The sequence below is a fragment of the Cuculus canorus genome, chromosome 21 (assembly GCF_017976375.1).
Source record: "Cuculus canorus isolate bCucCan1 chromosome 21, bCucCan1.pri, whole genome shotgun sequence".
NCBI lineage: Eukaryota > Metazoa > Chordata > Aves > Cuculiformes > Cuculidae > Cuculus > Cuculus canorus.
The window spans coordinates 2,208,911-2,231,285 of NC_071421.1; the positions used below are offsets into that span (position 1 = coordinate 2,208,911).

The following is a 22,375-nucleotide window of genomic DNA, read 5'->3' on the forward strand; positions in this document are numbered from 1 at the left end:
AATGAAAACTGAATAAAATTTTGGCCATGAACACATCTATTTGGATGGACCTGGTAGCCGAGATGAGAAAGGTGCTGTCTCTTCCTGCTTTTATAGCTTGTGTCCTAAATTAAATGAATTTGAGGATCTCAGCCCAGCATTATATAATGCATTAGGGATCTGCTCTCCCCTCGCACCAGCTTTATGCCATGGCTATTCCTTTTACTAAGTCCTGCACAGTGAAAACAAATCCGAGAAGACAGTCAAACCCAGGCTGTCAGAAAATGTAGCACCGACAGAACTAATCAGATGTTATCAGGAGTTCACTGTTCCACAAAAAGATTGGCCCCCAAAAAAAGGAATCCAAATAGCCATCATTTCTGAAGTATCTGAAAACCTCCATATTCACTCTGGATTACTCTAGATTTAGACCACCAATACACAGGACTGGCTCCACTAAAGGAAAGAGTCCTCTAGTCCAGTGGCCGCCTTTTGGTACCAAGTCTGTAAAGGAGTTGCTGAATACGTCAGCATCTTTTACTGAGATTAGTGCCGCGCAGTGCTTAGAAGCTTTTTTCTCTGTGTTCTCAAGTGGGGCAAAGATGCAAATGTTCATGTTCACAGGTTCTGTAACGACTTCAGCAGAAAGCCTGGCACTTAAAGGGCAGGAGCCTGATCCCACCAGCTATGTAACTAATACTATATAATGCAATTATTTAATTATATATATATATATATAAAATGCAATTAGCTTAAAACTAATATCACTGTTCTTAGCTTACTGGGATTTTAGAGATATGTTACAGGGATAATACTTAACCCAACAACCTTAAAAAAAATCACCTGGCAAAGGAGTAGCAGAAATAAATAGCACATGCTGCTGTGTAGGGAGACTGTAGCGAGTTGGCCAGATAGAGGTGAACCCAGGGCAGCTGTGAAAGGAATCCAACCCCTGGAAATGTATCCCTTGTTTTAACTCTCGCAACAGTTCTATTTCACTTGATACTTAGTTATCTTCACCATTTTTAACCTTGAAAGGTATTTCACATTAAAAAAAAAAAAAAAAGAAAATTTCCTCTTTCTCTCTGGCACTAGGGCATGTCAGGCAAAACTAATGCACTCTCATCACACGGCTATGAAAACCAGTAAGAGTAAATGTCTTAGTTTACAAACCTTTGCACCTTCCAATGGGTATTACAGAAAAGGCAAGAAACTCAACCCTGTGATGATGTTGTGAGGTAACCACCACGCTTCCACTCCCACACAAAAACACTCTTTCTCTCCTGTTTTTCCCTTGCAGCAGGCACTGCTAACCCTATACATGCAATAGAGAGAAAAAGACAGTTTTGGGCATTCCTTAAATTTTCCCCTCGTCAACAGACTCCACTGAAGATTGTAATTTTGGAACAAACACCTTTAACATAGCCACAGGGTATCATAACTTACTAACAAATACAAGTTTGCATCAGTTGCCTCTTGGGTAAGCAATCTGAATGAGAGCAGCACTGGAAATTATCTTTGTTAGCACAAATATCACAAATCCCTCAATATTCATGCATCCTTACCAGATGGGGTAAAGCGAACGTTTCTCTTTACATAGTAATAAATAATCAGCCAGCTTTAAGGGGCAGATTTGTGGAGTAGGCATAGCAGGAAGTAGCAAAATAATCTGTAGGGCATTGAGCTATTCCAGTATGACAATTACTACAGTCTTAAGATTAAATAAAGATTGAGTGATGAAATACTGAGTAATCTGTAAAACATCTGGTGTAACAGTCTGAGTGGACTGTTCTTCCTGTATTGCTACAGTTCTTTCACAGTTAGACAAGCACAAAAGATCTATTTCTGTACGTCTTACACTTACCATGTTCTTATAGATACATTTCAGATTATCCTACCCTCATCTCTCCTGGTGGTGTGTGCAGCTTTTACATACACAAGCTCAAGTGTGGATATGCCTAAGACAGGTGGATTATAGATATTCTTTATAAACTATAGTGCATGTAGTATTTTAATATTGAACCTGTACTTTATGAAGAAGAAGCATTTACTGTGTCAGCTATGATTATTTTCAGATTGCCTGCAATGGTAGTTCTGTGCATGCTTATTAAAGGATCCATCCAGGCCATTCTTGGGTTTGGAATATTTTGAACCAAGAATGCCTGTCTTTCAATTAAACTGAATGCTGGCTGGACCAAGAACTTAGGATGCACAATTAAGTCTGGTCCAGGCAAAGCAATAAAAAGAGGATCCATGAGGAACCAAGATGAAAACTCAATCCTCAGGGTTAAGTCTATTTTGTTTAAAATTATCACCATTTTCTTCCATCCTCTGAGATGACAGCTGCGTGTCTCCAATGGTAGAAGCATTCCTTCTCTTTCTTCCATAGTTTCTTCCACTGTTATCTTTCAAATAGGGGATTCTTGCTTTCTAAAGTCTTGGGATGAGGTTAAACAGCAAGGAGTTCCCTATGATTTACAGTGCACTATGTGCTGATGAACACATATAGTGGGAAAGTGGGCAAAAATGTGTTTCTACAGAGACAGGTTATTTAAATACCCTGAAAAAAATAAATACAGAAGCATAAAGCCTTGGTTTTATTTGCTTTTAAGCATATGCAGCTTGGGCTATCCATAGAATTCTTCATTCTCCTGGCTAATGTGGTGTTAACAAAAGCGAGTTAGCTTCTGGGTGCTTCTGTCTTACATAAGACAGACAAGTAAGGGAGGTGTTGACTTAAAATAGTCTTGAAACATTATTCATTTTGTCTATTTTAGCATGGGCTGGAAAAACACTAATATTCAATCTAGCAAGAAAATCTGCAAAGAATCACCATGGTGATTTCTGATGTTATGTGGGATATAAGCTTTACTCCAGTTTATGTTACAACAAAATATATTAATGCTTTGTCTTATAATTTTTATCCAAACTCTGTGGCACTTGGCCCAAATTCTTTCCCACTGGTTTCAATGATTTCACTGCCATTGATGTCAACAGAAACAATACCTTGTCTCTTGGTCTGTAAAAAAAGAGAATAGGCTGAGGAGCACGTGTGCCCATGGTGCTGGCTTGATCTGGTAAAGATGACATTCTATGGGGATGCATTTTCATTCAAGAGCGATGCAGAGCTGGTTGCTTACTTTTCACATGTATTTGAAGATAGTAGCCATCTCTCCTTTTATCTGCTGTTCGGTTCATAGCCCAAAATTGTCATTCTAATCCCTACCAAATCTTTTTGGAAAGTTGACAGATCTTAATATAGCTGAAGACGTTAAGTCACAAATATAAGTAATAACAGGATAGTCTGCCTTCTTTTTCTACTGCGGTAAAACTAGTACCAATTGCACCTTTTTTTGAACAATAGTCTTTAAGAACTAGTTGTCATAATGATGTCTTAATTGAAGCATTTAGGAAGCAGAAAAGGAGAGGGATTTTCTTTCAGTCAGCCTTATCAGAAACATACAAGTACTTTGTGGATAGTGCAGTTAAAAAAACAATAAGTAATTTCAGTAGAAAAATCTGTGAGTCTTGCCACCGGGCCATCAGGTTTTCAAACTTACAACTCTATGCCTTTCTGTCTAAATTTGTAAGAACTTCGTAGAGAACATAGTCTGAGTAGTCCATATAGTGCAATGATTCTTCAACCACCTCCAGTGGTAGGAACGTTCCCAATAGTTTTAGTCATTTAAGCAGTGAAGTCACTTGCTTATTAGTTACACAACTTTGTGTTCATTGAACTATCAAAATTAAAAAAGAGAGCTTTTCCTGCCAGTTTCTTATCCCAGTGGAAAGGGAAGATGTAAACATCAAAATAGCAATGATAGCTCCCAAACTACAAGGACAGAGTCTTCATCTCTGCTGAATTCCACACCTGTGAACTGAACTGAACTGTAACAAATACATAGCCTTTGATCTTTGTTTCTAAAGAGACATATTTCTTTTGGAGGAGAGCCTTTTGTAAGCCAGAGATAGTGCTCTGGAGATGAGAGGAATTAACTGGCAGTGACAGGGAGCTAAGAGCCTCCTACCTACAACTGATAATTCGTGTTATGCTTTCAGTCCAATAGCACCTGTGCTGCCCACTCACATCTCAAGCACCAGACCTGGAGTGTTTCTCTCAGTAATCTGCGATTCTCCTGCTCCTGGAATAAGCGCTTAGCACTAGCACCTTAAACGTGAAACTCGGTACTCCTCCCTGGGTTTAATAGCAGAGCATTAACCCAACTGCATGAATGTCATATGCTGAAATACAAAACACGGCTTGCTGCATTCTACTAAGCAAAAACATTCTTTTGAATAGGTATAAATTATAAAAGCTTTTTTTATGCAACCAAAACACTCAGCACCATCTTTAAATCATTCTCCCATTGTTTGCAGCCTGGACTCATAGATTCACAGTTTTTGGATCTGTACTTAACTTTACAATACCGACCTGTACAAGTGGAACATAGCATGAATGGGTAAGCATTAGGATACCCCTTTTTTCATTTCTGCAGCTGTCGCTGGCAGAATAACAATAGGTTAATATAAAGCACAAGCACTCAAACAGCTCTGTACATCAAAATGTGAAAAAAGAACTGCTGAGACGACTTGAAAGGGAGGTTGGAGCTATTTAGAAAAGTTAAAATGCTTTTCCATTAGACAAATGCATCTGTCAGTAGATCAGAAAAAGGCAAATGCACAGGGGAAACAATAGGCACAAATGTAAAATACAAGAAAATTCAATACATGCAGTTTCAGATGCAGCACATACCTGCCAATAACACGCATTACTTACAGACTTTAGGCAGGATGAGCGAAGACAATGAGTTAAAACTTGTTTCTGTCTCTTGGTTATGCTGAAGACCTGCTTGAAGAGAAAATTATTCCCTCAAACCTAAAAACAAACAGAAAAAAATTGTACATTGTTAGTTTTTCCTTCTGGCTTTGTAGATATTTGTGTCAAAATGCTAGTTACAAGTGCTACATCTGCGATATCAATTTATTGTTACAGTATTTACCAAGCTAGATAGCTTTTCAATCCAGAAATATTCTCATTTCCTCCTGCCTGTAGTGTATAAAATTATATTTGACAATTAGTTGTTTCTTTTCAATGGTACCTGTAAAAAAAATGCTCCAAGACATTTTGGAATATTATTCCTTTCAGTGAAAGGTTAAAAGACACCACTTTCTTCATGAGAAACCTAGAGAAAATTATTTTGGATTCTTACTGTGGTTTCAGTGAGGTATTTAGGTCCTTCATTTTTTTTAAGCGTGCAGGAAAAATTTTTCACTGGGTAACGGTCCGAGACAGTAAGGAATGTCTATCCCTACAGTACAGTTTTCCTATCCAACCACAGCCTGTCTCTTTCAAGACACCAACTGAAATGGGGGATAAGGAAGCCCACTGCATTATTGTTTGGGGCACCGAAATGGTTGTACTGCGTGGCCTAAGAGTTTCCAAACCCACTAAGCAGCAAAAGTTTTTCAGAATTTTGAAAAAGGAAAATATAGTTAGAAAAACCTTGCATTGGAGTTAGACTAATAGACACTCATACAAATATCTGATGCCTGAAGCAGTGCTTTAGATTCGTGCTATCAGTAACCTCAAATAATTTGTTCCCTTTAAAGTGATTTTTAAAGAACAGTCCTCAGCAGCCTGTAGCATTAAAACAAAGGACTAGTCCTTGTAAGCAGTGTACAAACAGCTGTATTTCCCAGGCAGTTGCCTAGGAATATCTCGCCATCTGCTGGACGTGTGCAGATATACCTGTTTGAACAAATGCAGGCTTCAAAGTTGCTGCCGGAGACAACAGCGCAATGGAACGATGAAGGAGACATGAGGTTTAGAAAGCAACACTCTGGGTGTTCATAACTTTTAGTCAAAAAGACAATTCAGTAAGGAGGTCACAGCAGACTGCCACGCAGCAGCAGCTGATTCCTTACAACATCGGATTCCTTAGCAAGACAGCATTCAGTGCTACTGTGGATCTGCGGCACGCCAGGACGCTGAGGTTGAGCGCAGCATTCCCTGTGTGAAGCCAGGTGATCACCATGGCTGCATATGTATAAAATAGGGGCCACTCTGCTGCAGATGAGGTTATGGGACAGTTACACAAGCTAACACAGAGCCTTAATTACAAATACTAGTAAGGAAATCACTATTATCTCACCTCTTAAAAAAATTCCTTTAGGCCATGTCATAGACATTTGTGAATTGCCAAAGCTCACCATATAATGAAAGCAATGCAAGAACAGGCAACTCCCTTTTTATTGTGCTGGATATGACAAGATTATTTTCAAAACAGAACTGAAATACTTGAAAAAACTTTTATTTTTAAGCTGTCTCTTTCTCAAACAGATAAGTTCACTTCAATGTCTGCTCTTCAGAGTAAGAGATGTGATATCAAGAGATAATAATAATTTAAAAATGAACTAAAAGTTTAAATGCAAAAAATATCTAATTTTATCTTGGAAAAAAAAATTATCTGTAGGAGCCTGTCAGCTCTTATAGTCTAGGTGTAGTGGACAGCAATATTACAACTTTTTATTAAGCTGAGGATGCCTTAGTAGAGATAAAAGTGCAATTCCCTGACTGCTGTGGAGAAAAAAAAAAAACAACTCAGGAATGCCCTCAGGATTTACAGCTCTAAACAGAAGAAGTTGATTGTGTTTTGAAAACAATATGCCAGAAACAGTCTCATAGCATAAGGAAATACAAACCAATCTCCAAAGACTTCTACAATAACAGCACTAGCACTAGGTGATCACCTACATATCTCTGCAAGATGTAACAATACTGTTGTTGAGAATTCTTTCAAGCACTGAAAAGGTACCCAATCTTTTGTCTTCAGTAAGGTGTGCTAGGAAAAAACAACAACAATAAACCACAGAAAGCCTCAAACCACACTTCTGAAGAACCGCACTACCTTTTATCTGCCAATCCAACGAGTCGAGGAGCTGAAGTCACCTAATTGACGCGACAGGAAGATCAAAGTCGAGCTTGCCCTGGAAGAATTATTGTAGACATATTTTACATAATGTTCTCCTTTTTAAGCAGAGGAAATCTGGAACACACGAAGATTTAAGGGCTCGTTTTAAAACCCTATTGACAGTTCCCACTAAGATAAAATTAACAGGGGCTACACGAATAATTCACATTAAAGACTGACAAAACCATTTGATGCATTTCCTTGGTGCCAGGGAAAACTTTTAGACCGATGGGAGTAAGTTTTCCTACTTTACTGCTACTTCAACTACCTGTTAACTATTATTTCTTTGCATCCCGGCTCATTACCAAAAGGGGGCCCAGGCCACACTCACCACCCCCCACCTACAAACTCCCATAAAGATATTGGGAATGCGCTAAGTGGTGTCTAAAAGGGACTTGATGGAGGCGTACGAAAGGTAAAGCAGGAGACCAAGGATCAGGCCCGTACCCCCCCGCTTGGCCTCTAACTGCACCTGAGGCGGCGGCCGCTGAGGTGATGTCCCCTCTCCCGCCCCCAACCCCGTCCCGCCTCACCTGTTCCCGCGCCCCGCCCCGCCCTGCCCGCCATTGGTCACAGGGACTCTCTGAGCCCCGCCCAGCTCTCTGCTGATTGGCTGAGACCATCCCGGGCTGTGATTGGCCGTGGGAGGCGGGATCCCAATGGCGATTTGCAGGCTTGGAGGAGTAGGCGGAGTCCCATTGGCTGGCGGGAGGGTAGGCGGGGTCTCACTGGCTGGTGAGCGGGTTCCCATTGGCGGGCGGGAGGGGTGGGCGGGGTCTCACTGGCGAGTGGGCGGGGTCACGCCGGCGGGTGGGCGGGGTCCCATTGGCGAGCGGGCGGTGTGGGCGGGGCCTCGCTGGCAGGTGGGCGGGGTCCCATTGGCGGGCGGTAGATGTGGGCGGGGCCTCCCTGGCGGCGGGCGCTAGCGCTCTGGGTCCGCCATGTTCGGCGCTGCGGGGCGCGGGGCCGTGAGCGGTGGCTGAGGAGGCGCCGGACAGTGGAGTCTTCTCCTCTGTGCTCTTCGCCATCCGCCTCCGGGCGCGCAGGGAGGGCGGCGGGGGAGCCCGAGGGTGAGCCGCAACTTCCTGGCAAGACTTTGAGCAACTTCAGGCCGGGACGGGGCCGCAGGTGCGGGGCGACCCGGCGGGAGCGGGACCGGGGGCGGAGAGGGCGGACAAGGCGGGACCAGGGGGAGGGAGGCGATGTGTTTGGTGTCCCGGGTGGCTCTGCCGCCTCCTGCCTTATCCCCAGTCCCCCTTTCGCCTCAGTGTCTGCCCCCCCTCCCCGTCGCCCTTTCTGTAGCCTCAGTGTCTCGCCTCCTCCTGCCGCCTCCTCGTGTCACCTCAGTGTCTCAGCCTCCCCTCTGTTCCCCCGTGTCACCTCAGTGTCTCAGCCTCCCCTCTGGTTCCCCCGTGTCACCTCAGTGTCTCAGCCTCCCCTCTGGTTCCCCCGTGTCACCTCAGTGTCTCAGCCTCCCCTCTGGTTCCCCCGTGTCACCTCAGTGTCTCAGCCTCCCCTCTGGTTCCCTCGTGTCACCTCAGTGTCTCAGCCTCCCCTCTGTCCCCCCGTGTCACCTCAGTGTCTCAGCCTCCCCTCTGGTTCCCCCGTGTCACCTCAGTGTCTCAGCCTCCCCTCTGTCCCCCCGTGTCACCTCAGTGTCTCAGCCTCCCCTCTGGTTCCCCCGTGTCACCTCAGTGTCTCAGCCTCCCCTGTCGCAGCCCCAGTTGCCAGCGGCAGCTGAGTTGTTCCCCAGGGATGGAGAGGAAAGGGCTGCGGGTTCCCCCTCACCCCTTGGGAGAGAGGGGAAAGGTCGGGAGGTTAATTCTGGATTCTCCGTGGTACCTGTGGCCCTGTTTCCCTAGACAGTGGCCTTGAGGAGGTGTCCGCAGACATATTCATCTGTGTCTGTAAGGGAAGGTGGGAGTAACTTTGAATAACCAGGATATTTGTCAGTCTCTGATTGTAAATTACCCTTTGGAGTTCCTTGTCTGTGACTTAGCGGGTCTCGATGGATGGTTGAACTCCATCTGGATAGTCTTTTCCAGCTGAAACTGGAAACTATGATTCTAAGGTTTTCTTGGGTAACTTTGTAACCAACACTAATCAATAGAGGTCTTCCATGTGTATAAAAACTTTTCTGAATTAAAATACAATTCTGGGATAAAATACACTGCTCTTTGGGAAAAAAAAAAAAAGAGGTAGAAGCTGTGTTTATGAATAAGTAAAGATTTCTTTAGTCTGTTTTTGGCCAAGAGGGAGCTGTTGGATGTTTTCTTAAAGAACATGTGTAAAAATACCCAGTAAAATTTCTTTTTACAGAAACAGTCTAAGTGTTTAACTGATCTCATTTAATTTCTGTGGAGGTCAATGGTCTTGTATATTTTCCTTTTGATTTCTATGCAAATGTGTTTGCGTTTATAAAATCTGATGCAACTTGTTTGTTTAGTGGAGTTTGTGTATATTCATCTATATTCTGGTTTTCTTTCTGTGCAGCTGGATTGAAAATCATCTGGAGGAGAAACGCATATTTCACATGCGAAGCTGTTCACTTCAGAATTAAATGAGTTACCCGTCTTGAATGAACTTATTTCTATAAGCTTATAATTTCATTTAGACTGCTAAATACAGACCATGCCTAGCAGAATGGGCTCAAAAATTGATTTGCACAAAGACTTCATCAGAGTAAAAACACACTATAGTGGGTAAGTCAGCATGTTTTCTCCTCTGTATTGTGTCCTGTCTGGTTTTGAAGCATATTGAGCAGAGGTTCACAGTTTGACCTTGTGGTAGAGTGGACAGAGTGCTGATGGATTCGAAATTAATGTAAGAGCAGGTAGGTAAACTTCAACTTGTGGTTGTGCTACTGGCTTGGATTCTTTCGTTATGTCCAGTTATGTGATTTTTATGTCTTCATTTTATCACCTGTGAGTGGAAAGTCTAGTAGATTCTGTTAATTTACAGTTAATTTATCTGCAGGTTAAATTTTTATATGGAAATTTCCTTACTAGGAAACGTAGAGAAGTTTTTAATAGTGAGAATTTGTATCAAAACTTCTGCCTTAATGAAATACAGAAGTTTGTTGCTTTACTTGAAGTAAAAATCACTTTACAAGAAATCCAAGTGCGACAGTAGATGGGATTGCATGCTATGGTTCCTTATTACTGCTGCTCGGTAATTTCTGAACTGTATTCATAATAATTAATGCAGATCAGTTGGGTTTTGTTATTATTAATCTGCACTGTGTTTTTTGTTTTATTGTTTAATAGATGCGTGTAAACTGCTTTATGAACACTGGGTGAAACAGTGAAATAGCAATAAATTGCTATTACTAATAATTATTTTCTGCCCTGTAGTCTTGTTCTGTGCTTCTGAAAAGCGTCATATGTAGGCTTAGGTTGGTGAGCTCTCAACACGTGTGTGCTGCACTTCTGAGATGCGTGAATGTGTGTGTCTCTCTGAAACAGCAACAGGAGAGCTGCCTTAGCTCTGTGAGGGAAGGTGCTGTAAACACAAATAGAACTTAGCTTAAGCAGGTTGGGATAGCCTGCTGTGACAGACAGTGTTGATGTGAAGAGAAAGGAGTGCGTCTGTAGAATTATGTGCAGAAAGGGAGGAGGTGATAATATTTCTGTCACTATTAGAGTTCATGTGTAATTATAATAAATGTTTTACAGTAAATGGCTGTTGTACCTTCTCCTGCAACACTATATTCAGTAACTTCTACTAGCAGTGAAATCTATAAATAAAGTCAGTTTACAAAGTGAGTTCTAAGCTCAATGAAGTTTGGTTTTGTTCTGCTGATCAAATTCTGTGAGTAAGAGCTGACCATTGTCAGAATTCCAGACTGTGTAACTGGTGATCTCAGTGTCTCCATTTAAGCACCACACTTATCTTTGGAACAAATTTGACAAACTGCAGGAAATAATTGATGCTGGACAACTTCAGAATTAAGAAGCTCATTCAGATAGCTTCTAAAGAGTTACAATAATAGGACAATATATCATTTTGAAATGCCAGTTAATCTAAGCATGAGGAAGTTCTGAACAAGTGAATGTTGAGTCTGTCTCTGTGGAGCCTTCGTATCTTAGGTATTCCTGTTTCTGGGTGTGACGGAGTTCCTAACATAGCACTGTGTAAATAACTGCGTAAGTAGATTGCAAAAGAAAGTAAACTTGTGTGATTCTTATTTCATTTTATGTTAATTTCTTATTATTTCTTATTTCAGTTATTTTATCTGGTTTAGACCACCATGTTACTTGACATTATTTCATTTAAATGGAGCAGTGATGCAGTATTGTTTGCAGTGTGTTACCTTGGTTCTAAATGGTGGCACGTGAATTATTCTCTTGCTACTGCTGCTCATACATAACTTAGGGGTCACTAGTTCTTCATGTTACTTTGTAGTGTCCAGTTTCAGACACTTGACAAAAAAAGTGTCCTGTGGCATTCTGTGGTGGTAAACGGTGAATGATTTTCATTCATCTGTGCCCTGGTTACCTAATGCAGCTATACAGACATTGTGATTAAACACAGTAAATCTCAAAGGAACACGGACATCATTGAGATAATGATTGACTAATTATCGATGTTTGCATCTGTAATAGGTGCTACTTAGCATGCTTCAGCTGTATTTTGTCCAATAAGAAGTTTATTAATTTACATGTAGAATGGCAGTGCTACGTCACAACAATTTCAGCAATTTAAGGCTGATTGGTGCTGAAGTTTGTAGTGTGCATAGTAGTGTGTTATCTTACTGTATAGTTTCACTTTTTGAATATTATTTACTTGTGAAAGCATGGTTGTCTAGAGCCACAGATTTGTAGCTGCTTTATTATTGCATGCGTAGCTTGAGGTGGCTGTGTGTTAAGTAGTGAACTGCATTTGTTGGTGACCTTGTCTTGATGCAAGGCATTGCACAGACATCAAATCCTACTTTGAGAACTGGTTTGGCTTCTTACTTTCATAAGTGCATAAAATATTACTTTTTTTTTTTGAGAGGGAGATGTTCTTAAACTGCACCTCACCTGTTTGCTGTCAGTACTGTACAATAATGCGATTTTACAAGTTGGCAGCGAGCATACGTGTTTCGTTTTCCATTGCTGTTACAAAGGATTAAGTTGCTGTTCTTTGAGAACTTTACAATTTGTAGATTAAAGGTAGACTTGAAAAGGTAACAGTGCTTTTAATCTGAATTTGAAACTTAGTACAGCTCTTTAAAAGTATTGTTTAAGAGCTTTGCTTACTGTATTTTTTTCTCAGCAAAGGCAAAATGCAAAGTTGGTGCATTTCTTTGAAATGTAAGTCGTAGACTTTAAGATTTTTAATTCAGTGTAGTACCTTTTAGCTTCTGGTTGAAAGACATAAGTTGTCAGAATATGCAATATAACTTGTTTTCTAAAGTGTGTTGTCACATACTGAAAATAGGAAAACTCTCTCGGTTGTGTTGGAAAGCCTCTGGTACGCTTACTGTATTGAACTGAGGAAGGAAAGAGTTAAATATGCCAGAACCAGTCACCACAAAACTGCTTCCTAACTATCCCCTGTTATGTTTTGAAAGCACTGTACTTAAGTACAGCTCCTTTTTCCTCCTTCACTCCTTTAATCAGTTGGTTTTCTTGAGTCTGTAAGTTGAGAGAAACAGGAGAAAGTCTGGTTTGTTTCCTTAGGTTTTGTTCTGCATAATCTTTGCTCCTTTCTTTTCATGTTTGCCCTGCTTTGAAAATATCGTGTGTGCTTTCATTATATGAAGGGTTATTACATTAGTGGGAGCATTTTATATGAGGAATGCTGATTTTGTAAGTATGATTTTGCAGATTAGAGACCATAGATGGCTTGCATATTCCAACAATTCATCTAATGTAGTTATTTTCTGACAAAAGCTTATGATTTTATCTCGTGCAGGGACATCCTGATAACAAACTTGGATGCATCGATGAGCTATGATGAACTTTGTGATGAAGTGCACGAGATGTGTAATTTGCAGCAGGAACAGCCAATTACCCTCAAGTGGATTGATGATGAAGGTATTGTACTGCAGTACTACTTAGGCATTCTTGAGTTTATTGGTCAGTGTGGTACAAAGAAGGGGCATTGAGGAAGCTTGTATAAACAAGTTTCATACTGTGGAGTTACTGTTACTTTTCTGAATACCAGGGTACATAACTCAGTCTTGTAGAGCAGGGAGTGTGGAGAAATGAGCCTCAAAACATAAGGTTGTATTGCACTTGAATTCACTTCCGTGGAAGTGAAGGCTTTATAGAACTCTATTCCTTTACTATTCCATACTTCCATGCTGAATGCCAGGTTTGTTTTAATTTCAGACTTTCGTAGGCCAAATACTGTATCCCTCAAAATTCTCTATTTCGAATTCTTTGCAAGATCACTGTTTGATGTTTTTAACCCTGCCAACTTCCAAAAAATCATAGGCTTTTATGTCTTCTGAATTGTGCTTTGTCTCTTGAATGAGTGAATTTCTGAGAAGCAGTGCAATTGTGATATCAGAAGACTGTTCTACCTCTTTAAAGATTTTTGTATTTTGTGCAAGGTAGGTGCTAAGAATCCCAGTAATGAAAATGGATTTTCTATGTCGATTATCCCCACAACTGCATGATTGTCACTGGTTGTCTTGTTGGTTCTATTAATGGTTGAACATCCCCTATTCAAGAACTAGAGGGGGAAAGTTGTCTATATTAAAAAGGAGAATTCTACTAAAGTGGTTGTTAATATCCTGTTGATGTAAACTACAGTGACCAAACATGAAGTAAAGATCACTTGAATTTGATTTTGTCTTTTTCTGCTTGAGTGATACTTCACAGCACCATTTGTTGAAGATTATAGCCATTAATTAACTTAGCGGAAGTAAGTTTTCCCCATTCCTAGTATAATTCCCAATATATCTAAAGTAAGTTGTGTCCAGAAAAAGAAAGTGGGAGAGAGGAGTCATATATAGGAAAAATGGTGTGAACTTTTATTTTACTGGATTGCAGGGTTGATAAAATCCTGTAAAAACAATTTGTTGTGAAAGTCTCTGCTTCATACACTGTTCCTGCGGGAAAGGATGATGTTGCCAGATCTCATTGTTCTGAGTTATCCTCAGATGTAAAGTGGTTTATTGTTATTGTTCCACAAATCGTGGTATGTGAGAGAAATTGAGCCTTCCTGTAGGCTCTGAAATATTGATATAATGTGAGATGGGTTTGCATATTTCTTTCTGCTGTAATGTGTGATAGTTCTCTGCCGCTGTAAGTTCGGGAGAGCCTTCTGGGAGAGCCTTCTGGTTGCTATAAGTGTTAGTGAAATGGAAATACTTGACACTGAGTGCTTTTGCTACTTTTTTGCCTCCTTTTAGGATCTGTTTCTGCTTATGATCTAACAGAAGTGTAGTGCAGCTGTAACTCATGGTGGGCAGGACTCCTGACATAGTAAGCAGAAACGGCAATTGCACAGCTGCAGTTGTGCTCAGTTATTTTCCTGTTCCCCCTTGCCAAAGCCATGGTCTGCAGCCGAGCTCCTAGAACTGAGTGCAGAAAGATAAGAGACTAAATTGGTTTTTGGTTAACAGTTGTAATTGTGGGGTTTTTAATAATAATAGCCTATCCTATTCTCTTAGCTGAGTAGTGTGGCTTGGTGGGCAAATAGAATTTCCAAATAATCACTGAGGAAGGAGGTAGGCTGTAATCAAAGAAGATTCAGTCCTTTTAAGATGTTAAGGACTAGCATCAATTATTTTTAAATAGTTTATCATCTTACTACCAAGACAGACAGAGGCAACTGTGCTGACTTCAGTTTCCTAAGCCTCAGCTTCATGGCAGTCTAATAAAAGTAACCTGATCAGAAGTACATGGAGAGAGTAATTACGTTGCGTGTGCTTATCTGTTTGAACTGCATGACTACTGATAAAAGGAAAGTTATTGTAGGAAGGAAGAAAACCTCATGAGTTTTGAGTTGAGGGATCTTCAGGCATGATTCCTGGTAACTATTTCTTGGTTTGGATATCCGTTTTATCACCCCTTTGAGATTTACTTAAGTTAAAACAACTAATTTTTTTTTAAGATGCAGTTGAATAAGCATTTTTTCCAGTCTTGGTTAAATACATTCCTGTACAACTCTTTAGCTAATTTCTGATTTTAAGTTAAGATTCAACCATCTGCTGTTTTGGCTGCCCTCAATCCTTGCAGGTTTTATGAGTTATCCTATTTCTGCATATGAGTGAGTATTTCCACTTATTGCCACGGGTAATTTAAATTCATTTGACTGATGGCACAAAAGGATGTTCTCCTTGAACTAGCTCAAAGCAAACAATTGCTGATGGCTTAATGAATGAAGAAAACTTACCAAAAAGCTGAAGAAAATTAATTTTCTGTCAGGCTTTTTTAGTGTTTGTCTGTTCTTGATGAGATCCAAAATGCCTGAACTATGAATAACTCGCTTATAATAAAATCCCATAAACATAAGGAATGTGAATTTTGGTTTGCAGTACAGATAATTCGTTTGTGTTCCATATTAACATTACTGCAATATTTTAAACATCAGTGGCTTTCCAAGAGGAAGAGTTGATGCACCCTGGGGTGCATATTTTTAGAAAATAAGTAATTAAGCTTTAGTTGATTCAGTATTTGGATGGACATTGGTGTCATCGCTTGGCCCGTGTATCATATGGTGACGTGTCATGTGTGGTGGGCAAGGTGCTGAGGGAACGATGAGTGTTCCACAGAGTCACATTGCTCGAGAGCGACATCCTCACTCGATTGCTCATGTACAGTGCATTGTGACGTAGTGCAGTGTACTGTGCCTTCTTAAGTGGATTTATGGATTAATTACCTAGTTTTAACTAAAATAACCCTCACAAGGTAGTGCTAATAACGTAAGCACAAACAGGCAGCCAGGAACTGGTGGGGCTGACATTCTTCCTACTCCTGAGTATGAACTCCATCAGCCGTGCTACAGGGTTAAAACAATGACTGAGCAGATCTGACGAGCTAGTCAAATAGATTCAAAATTATCAAGAACAGTATTTGAAATATATGTTTAAATCCACTATATTTTAATGATGACCCTTGTTGCAAGTGTGCGATGTGATTTGAGAGAATACGTAATGATAGTATGAAGCCATCATGATTAGCAAGGTAGTTGAAGTATCCAGAGCAAGAAGACAAGTGTTCACCTCTTTTTTTCCTCAGACAGTTTAAGTCTTACAATACTAAACTTGGTACTTCCGAAAACTTTACTAAACTTTGTGTTAAATTTTTAGAAGCCAGTTTTGAGGCTTCTTAATAGCAGAAGAGAAAAACCACATGCCATAGGGGAAAGGCTTGTTCTTCCTGTCATGGTAAATATGTCTGGAATAATATCCACAAAACAAGATGGGCATAAATTGAAATGCATTCCTTTGTCAGCAAATACTGTTGAAAGATGCACAGAAGTTATTGCTGAAGGTTTGAAGAAACAATTCTTAAAACAAATTGTGCAATGTGGGAGGTTTGCTCTATGGTTGGATGAAAGTACAGACGTTTTCACGTGTCTCAGCTCAAGGTGTTTCCTAATTCTGTTTCAGTAGTGCGATATGTGAATATGTAGTTCTTTGTGAGTCACTGAAGGAAAGAGAGCTGTTCTTGAAAAGATATAATCTCAACAGCAAATGACTTCAATAAAAACCAGTTGTTACAGAAAAACTGTGTAAGTCTCCACTGATTGAGGGGGCTAATTTGACTGGAATAAAAAAAGGGTTCTGAGGTGAAGTTGCAGACAGAGCACTGCACATGAAATTCATCCATTGTGCCATTCAGAGACAAGCTATTGCAGCAAGGAATTTGGAGTCACATGTGCGTAGAGTGATGCAGGATGTCATCAGCATGATTAATTTTATAAACCCAAGAGCTTGAGATGGTAGTAGTAAGTTGGGAAATGACCATGAAACTTTTATTAGCAGGTTATCTTGCAGCAAAGCTCTTAAAAGAGTTTGTAAACATAAAGATGTTATAAATTTTCCTTTTACAGAAAGGTAAATGTTCTAAATATGTGGATATTATCTGTGACAATAAGTGGCTGTCAGTAAAAGCTGCCTAGGAGTTATTTTCAAAACAATAAATACTCAATCCCAGTGACTGACAAAAGTAACCGCCTTGCAAAAGAAACTCATGCTGCAGGGAGAGAGCGTTTTGAAAATGGCTGTGTGGAGATATTTTTGGTTTTCCATCGCTACACTTAAACTTGGAAATGGAGTTTTCTAACGTATTAAAAACTCTTCCAAACAGCTTCAGTGAGCTTTGAACCCATTAGTTAAAAATGCAGCGTGTTCAGATCAGCTTGCAGGAGCATACACAGTGTATTTCTATCTACTCAATTTTGATAAAATTAGAAGGAAAAATTTATGTTGATGTATTTTGGTCTTGATTAAAATGCCAGCTTAATATCAAATGACAGAAAGAAAAGCAAACCTGGAGGCTGGTACTTTTCTTACTGACTAATTGCATTTCTTCACTTAATTCTTCGGTTGTAAATTTGCCTGTGTATTGCTTTTTTGTTAGGTGACCCATGTACCATCTCATCCCAGATGGAACTGGAAGAAGCCTTCCGTTTGTATTGTCAAAACAGAGACGAAGGACTGATTATTCACGGCAAGTATCGCTTCAAGAACCTGTATGCATTTGTTGTTAATGTGAACAGCTTCTTAAATGTGAGATTGGACTTTGCCTGTCAGATAATGTTTTTTATGTAGCCGATGCCCTAGAGTTTGATATTGTAAGAAGGTGTTCTTTTGGGGGTGCAGCCCAAAGCTGAAGTTATCGGATAGGCTTGCAGCGGTCTTCAGTTTCTAAACTGCTTAGATTTCTTAATGCAGTAGTCAAGTATAAGATCTTGCCAGTATGGACCCAAATTTTAATTGCGTTATTTCTCATGCGGATTTATTTAAAAGCTTCCATAAACAAAACTGGCTTTGTGTAAATATATTCAAGAAACAAGAAAGAAGTACCACTTAGAATCTTTTCACTTAAAACTCTAATGTTTTTGTTTTAGTTTTCCCAAGTATTCCAGAGAAACCCGGCATGCCTTGTCCAGGAGAAGATAGTGAGTACTCAAATGTTATCAAATTTTAGCTTAATTATTTTCAATCACACAGAAAAAAAATATTGAAAGACTTTGATAAGCCAGTGCTAAGTGCACGTGTATCTGTTTTGTGGTTTCTTAGTAGAATGTAAAATGTTCAGTGTTTTATCAACAGAGAAATTATCTAAATCAACACTGTAATACTGTTTTAATGTTTCTGAGGATTAATAGCACTTTTCAGTAGCTGATATATTAGTAGGAAAAAAGATCAGGATTGCAGATGCATATTTGAATGTAGTCCTCTGCTTTTGTGGTCTTCTGGTTTCTTAACTTGCAGGGAAAGAAGTGATTTGCTTAAGAAAAGGGAGATATAGCATTTTTTATAAGAAGGTTATTAACCTAAAAAAATACAGTGGAGGGTAGATAACCTTCCAGGGGAAGCATGCATGAATGATATGGTTTACCTGTATTTCAATTACTTGAACTGTGCAGGGATAAAGGATTAAATAGCTGGATAGTCACTTTTTAGGATGGCATCAGCATATTCATTCATACCTTTGTAAATGTGAGGGGAGGGAATGTGAATAACTGGGTAACAGAGTTACCAAATGATGCTTGGCTACTCACAGCAGCATGAGTAAAAGCCAACTGGGGAACCCGAGGGCCTTTGCTCTCCTCTCTGAACGACGCAAGAGCAGATAAGATTAATGACTGATAAAAGCAAATCATGCATACTAGAGGAGTTAGTTGTTCAGGATCTACACTGACAGACTAGCTAAAAATGGGTAGTGCAGTGGTTGATAACTGTGAATTATGTTTTTAATTGCAGAAATAATACTAATATACTAATAATTGCTGTATTGAGAACTTCTACTGAAATTTAGTAGTCGGAGTGAGATAGAATAAATACCAAAATATTACAGTTTGATTATGATTTTATACATTAACTAGAGTAGATGAAATGTTAAATGTAAAAAAAAGCAGACAAGCATTCTTGTTGTGACTAGTTTATTAAAGTTGTCTAATAGAAAGAAGAGTAAAGGTGCAACACAGTATCTGCTGTCCTTGTTCAGCCATTTAGAGAAAATGAAGACTTCTCTATGCTTGTTAGAAGTGTTAAAGAAATAATTTTCCTTGAGACACTTCATTTCTTTACAGAAGGAAAAGAAGGTATCTACATGGTTTTGCCAGTTTATTTTTAGGGTGAGCCAAGCAAACATATGTGTATCTGTTTCCGATGTATTATTTTCTGTATATCTGAACTTTTTTCATGCCTTGTTTAATGTTCTTGTCTGTATACTTTCCTGTAACTGTCAGAATAGTAGCTCAGTGGATATCTTATTAACTTTGCTCAAGTATCAAGAAAGAAATGGGCAACCAGTCCATCTTGCTGTATCACATAATATGCTTCTTCTGTATGCCTGGGCAAATAAGACTCAATTTCAATGCGTGTTTGTTCATAGGTTAAAATTCAAGTGAGGACTATGTCCTTACATTTTGTTCTATGTTGAAAATGCATGGGTTTTATTATGCTGTCACTTTCCAGTTTAGTCTAGCAGCCTGAAAATACCTAGGGGAAAATATTTTCTGGCTCAAGTTTCATGAACTTTCTGGAAAGAGTAGCCTTAATTCTGTAGATTTAGGTATGTTCTTGGTGTAAATCGTATATGATGAATGCTACTTTATTCAGGGACCAGAATTAGAGAAGGTGTTATATCCTCAACTGTATCTCTTCCTCAAAAGGGGTCAGGTTTGCATCAGCACAGAAGTGGAGCCTCCGTATCTACAAAGAATATTGTTAGCAGCTGTAAAAATTTTGGTTTTCCCTCCATCTTGTTACTTTCCCCAATACTGCCTTAGGATGTTTGGGTGATTCGATGTCTTGTAGGCCTTGGACTTCTCTGAGAATTACAGTACAAGAAAAGGTGATGGATTTGGGGCTTAGCTAGAACAAGTCTTATGAGGAGCAGCTGAGAGAGCTGGGGTTGTTTAGCCTGGAGAAGAGGAGGCTGAGGGGGGACCTTATTGCTCTCTACAACTACCTGAAAGGAGGTTGTGGAGAGGAGGGTGCTGGCCTCTTCTCCCGAGTGACTGAGGACAGGACAAGGGGGAATGGCCTGAAGCTCTGCCAGGGGAGGGTCAGGCTGGATATCAGAAAAAAATTCTTCACAGAAAGAGTCATCGGGCACGGGAACAGCTGCCCAGGGACGTGGTCAAGTCACCTTCCCTGGAGGCGTTTAAGGAACAGGTTGATGAAGTGCTTAGGGATATGGTTTAAGGGAGTGTTAGGAATGGCTAGACTCTATGGTCCAGTGGGTTCTTTCCAACCTGGTGATTCTATGATTTGGACGCTAAAGGTAAATATCATTGCTAATTCTCCATTGTAAGTGTTCAGAGCGTATTCTTTGAGACAACTCTTTCAGTGGAGACGGAACAGTTGTTTTTATTGGAAATTTCTGACTTTGGGATGCCTCCCCCCTTAATTCTGCAACTAAGAGTGTAACAACCAAGTCTAACATCACCACCATACCTGGGCTGTTACACAACATGATGAAACAGATTGTGTTTTCTTTTTCTATTTTGCTTCTGACCTGTTGGATGAAACTTATAGGGACTGAACTCACTTGGACATCCATGCCATTCTTTCCCAATGTGGGAACTGAAAAAAACAGCTGAGTCCAGCTGTGTGTCCATTCCTGTAGCTGTTTAGAGGATAAGAAGAAATACTCATGTTGTACCAACCTGGACTGGTGCTAGTCCCCAACAGAATTATTTCCTCTTATTTATCAAAACATAAAGCAAACTAATGTGAAAAACTATCAAGAATGCTAAGCTAATGGGAGGAGAGAAAAAGCTGTTGTTTAAAGGAGTGTCTGTGCAGATAATGTGGCATGATAAAGGTCCCTGCAATTTAATGATCTCATTAAAAGTGTAGATATTTTAGTACAGAAGTTTTTTGTGTTAATTTGTTAGATATATTAGTTATCTCAAGCCATGAGATGAGCTGCAGAAGCGCATAGATTAGTGTGCCTCAGTTGACCTGGTTATTCTGTCTGTACGGTATTTCTCCCTGCATGTTTTACAGGTCGTGTTGGCTCATACTTTGATTGTTTAAAAAGCGTGTTTGGTAGGATGTGCTTGGGAAGTGATTTGTGGTCAGGTTTCGCATAATTTAATGAGTTAATTCAGTGTGTATTGCATCTTTGCATCCATGGGGCCCTCACGGACATCTGGTATTGTGGCCTAGTACTATTTCCAAATTGTTTTACAACAAACCTATTAAAGTGTATCAATGCCAGTTTTGCATAAACTGAATGTGTTTGGTGTTATTGCTTGTTAGCTGAAGGCATACAAAAACATCTGCATTGCACTAAGTGGGTATGGTAATGTTATTGCTGTTGGTGGTATAGTTTATTCAAAGGACTGTTTCTTTTGACAAGATTAGAATATTGTCCTTTGTTCAGAAGATATTAGCTATGTTTCAAATTCCCTTTTTATTTTATGTGGATTTTCACCGTAGTTTAGTTTACAGGAAATTCTTCTACCAAATGAAAATATTACGTATGCACTTTTCCAGAGCATCATGTTTACAGCGCAAAGGAGCTTTTTTGCCTCAAGTTATTTCCAGAGACAGATAGTTAACTAGTCACTCTGTCCAAAATGGGCTTCTCTCTAAATTAGCAGTATCATAAATGTGGACTTCAAGTTTGAAACAGCAGTGCAGACAATTTGAAATAGAATTTTTAAGCTAAACTAATGCTAAATAACTTCATTTGCCATGTATTGCTCAGACTTGTTCATGTTAGGTCATGGAGTGACTTTCTAATAGTGTGTGTTCTTCCAGATTACAGATATTTTGCAGTGACTTTCTGTAGAACTGTAGGTTTTTCTCTCCAGTTCCTTCCAAAGCACAATTGTTCTGAAGAAGAGTGCAGTAATACAAACGGAATGTTTTGCCTTTATGTAGAAATCTAGTAATAGAATTGCTGGCTCTCCTGGACCTATGGGAAACTGAGGTTGTTTTGAGATGGTACCAGCCAGCAGAACTTGAAATAAATGCCATTAATGATCCATTAATCTAATAAACCATGCGATGAATATTTCAATTCTATTTCCACTCTTCAAGAAAAAGTTTTTGTGCTTGAAGAACCTGTCCTTTTAGATTGATTGTGCTGCTGTCTGCAAAGTAGATTTTGCACAGTCTGTGGCCCCTGAACCTGCACTGGCTGTGTATTCCTCATCCTCTGGAATTTTTGCACTTTTTTTTTTTTGCACCAGACCCAGCTCCCACTGTGCATGTGGGGCTGCTGCAGCCTTCAGCGAGTGAACCCATCCCACGGGCTGGAGTGGCGCTGCTGCTGTGTGGGTGAGGTGGCAGG

General features: G+C 39.9%; 1 protein-coding gene across 2 annotated transcripts in view; it reads left to right on the forward strand.

The window, feature by feature from the left end:
* Window positions 1–7,861: 7,861 nt before the first annotated feature.
* The window catches only part of PRKCZ (protein kinase C zeta), a 54,533-nt gene continuing 40,019 nt past the window's right edge, over window positions 7,862–22,375 (forward strand). Inside the window, exons 1-5 of one of the 2 annotated variants that reach the window (XM_054085799.1) lie at window positions 7,862–8,078; window positions 9,444–9,652; window positions 12,852–12,973; window positions 17,477–17,566; window positions 17,967–18,017. In XM_054085799.1, the coding sequence (XP_053941774.1) occupies window positions 9,582–9,652; window positions 12,852–12,973; window positions 17,477–17,566; window positions 17,967–18,017 (334 nt within the window). In that variant the 5' untranslated portion in view covers window positions 7,862–8,078; window positions 9,444–9,581. The remainder of the gene's footprint in view (window positions 8,079–9,443; window positions 9,653–12,851; window positions 12,974–17,476; window positions 17,567–17,966; window positions 18,018–22,375) is intronic. The other variant, XM_054085800.1, reaches the window with a different exon arrangement.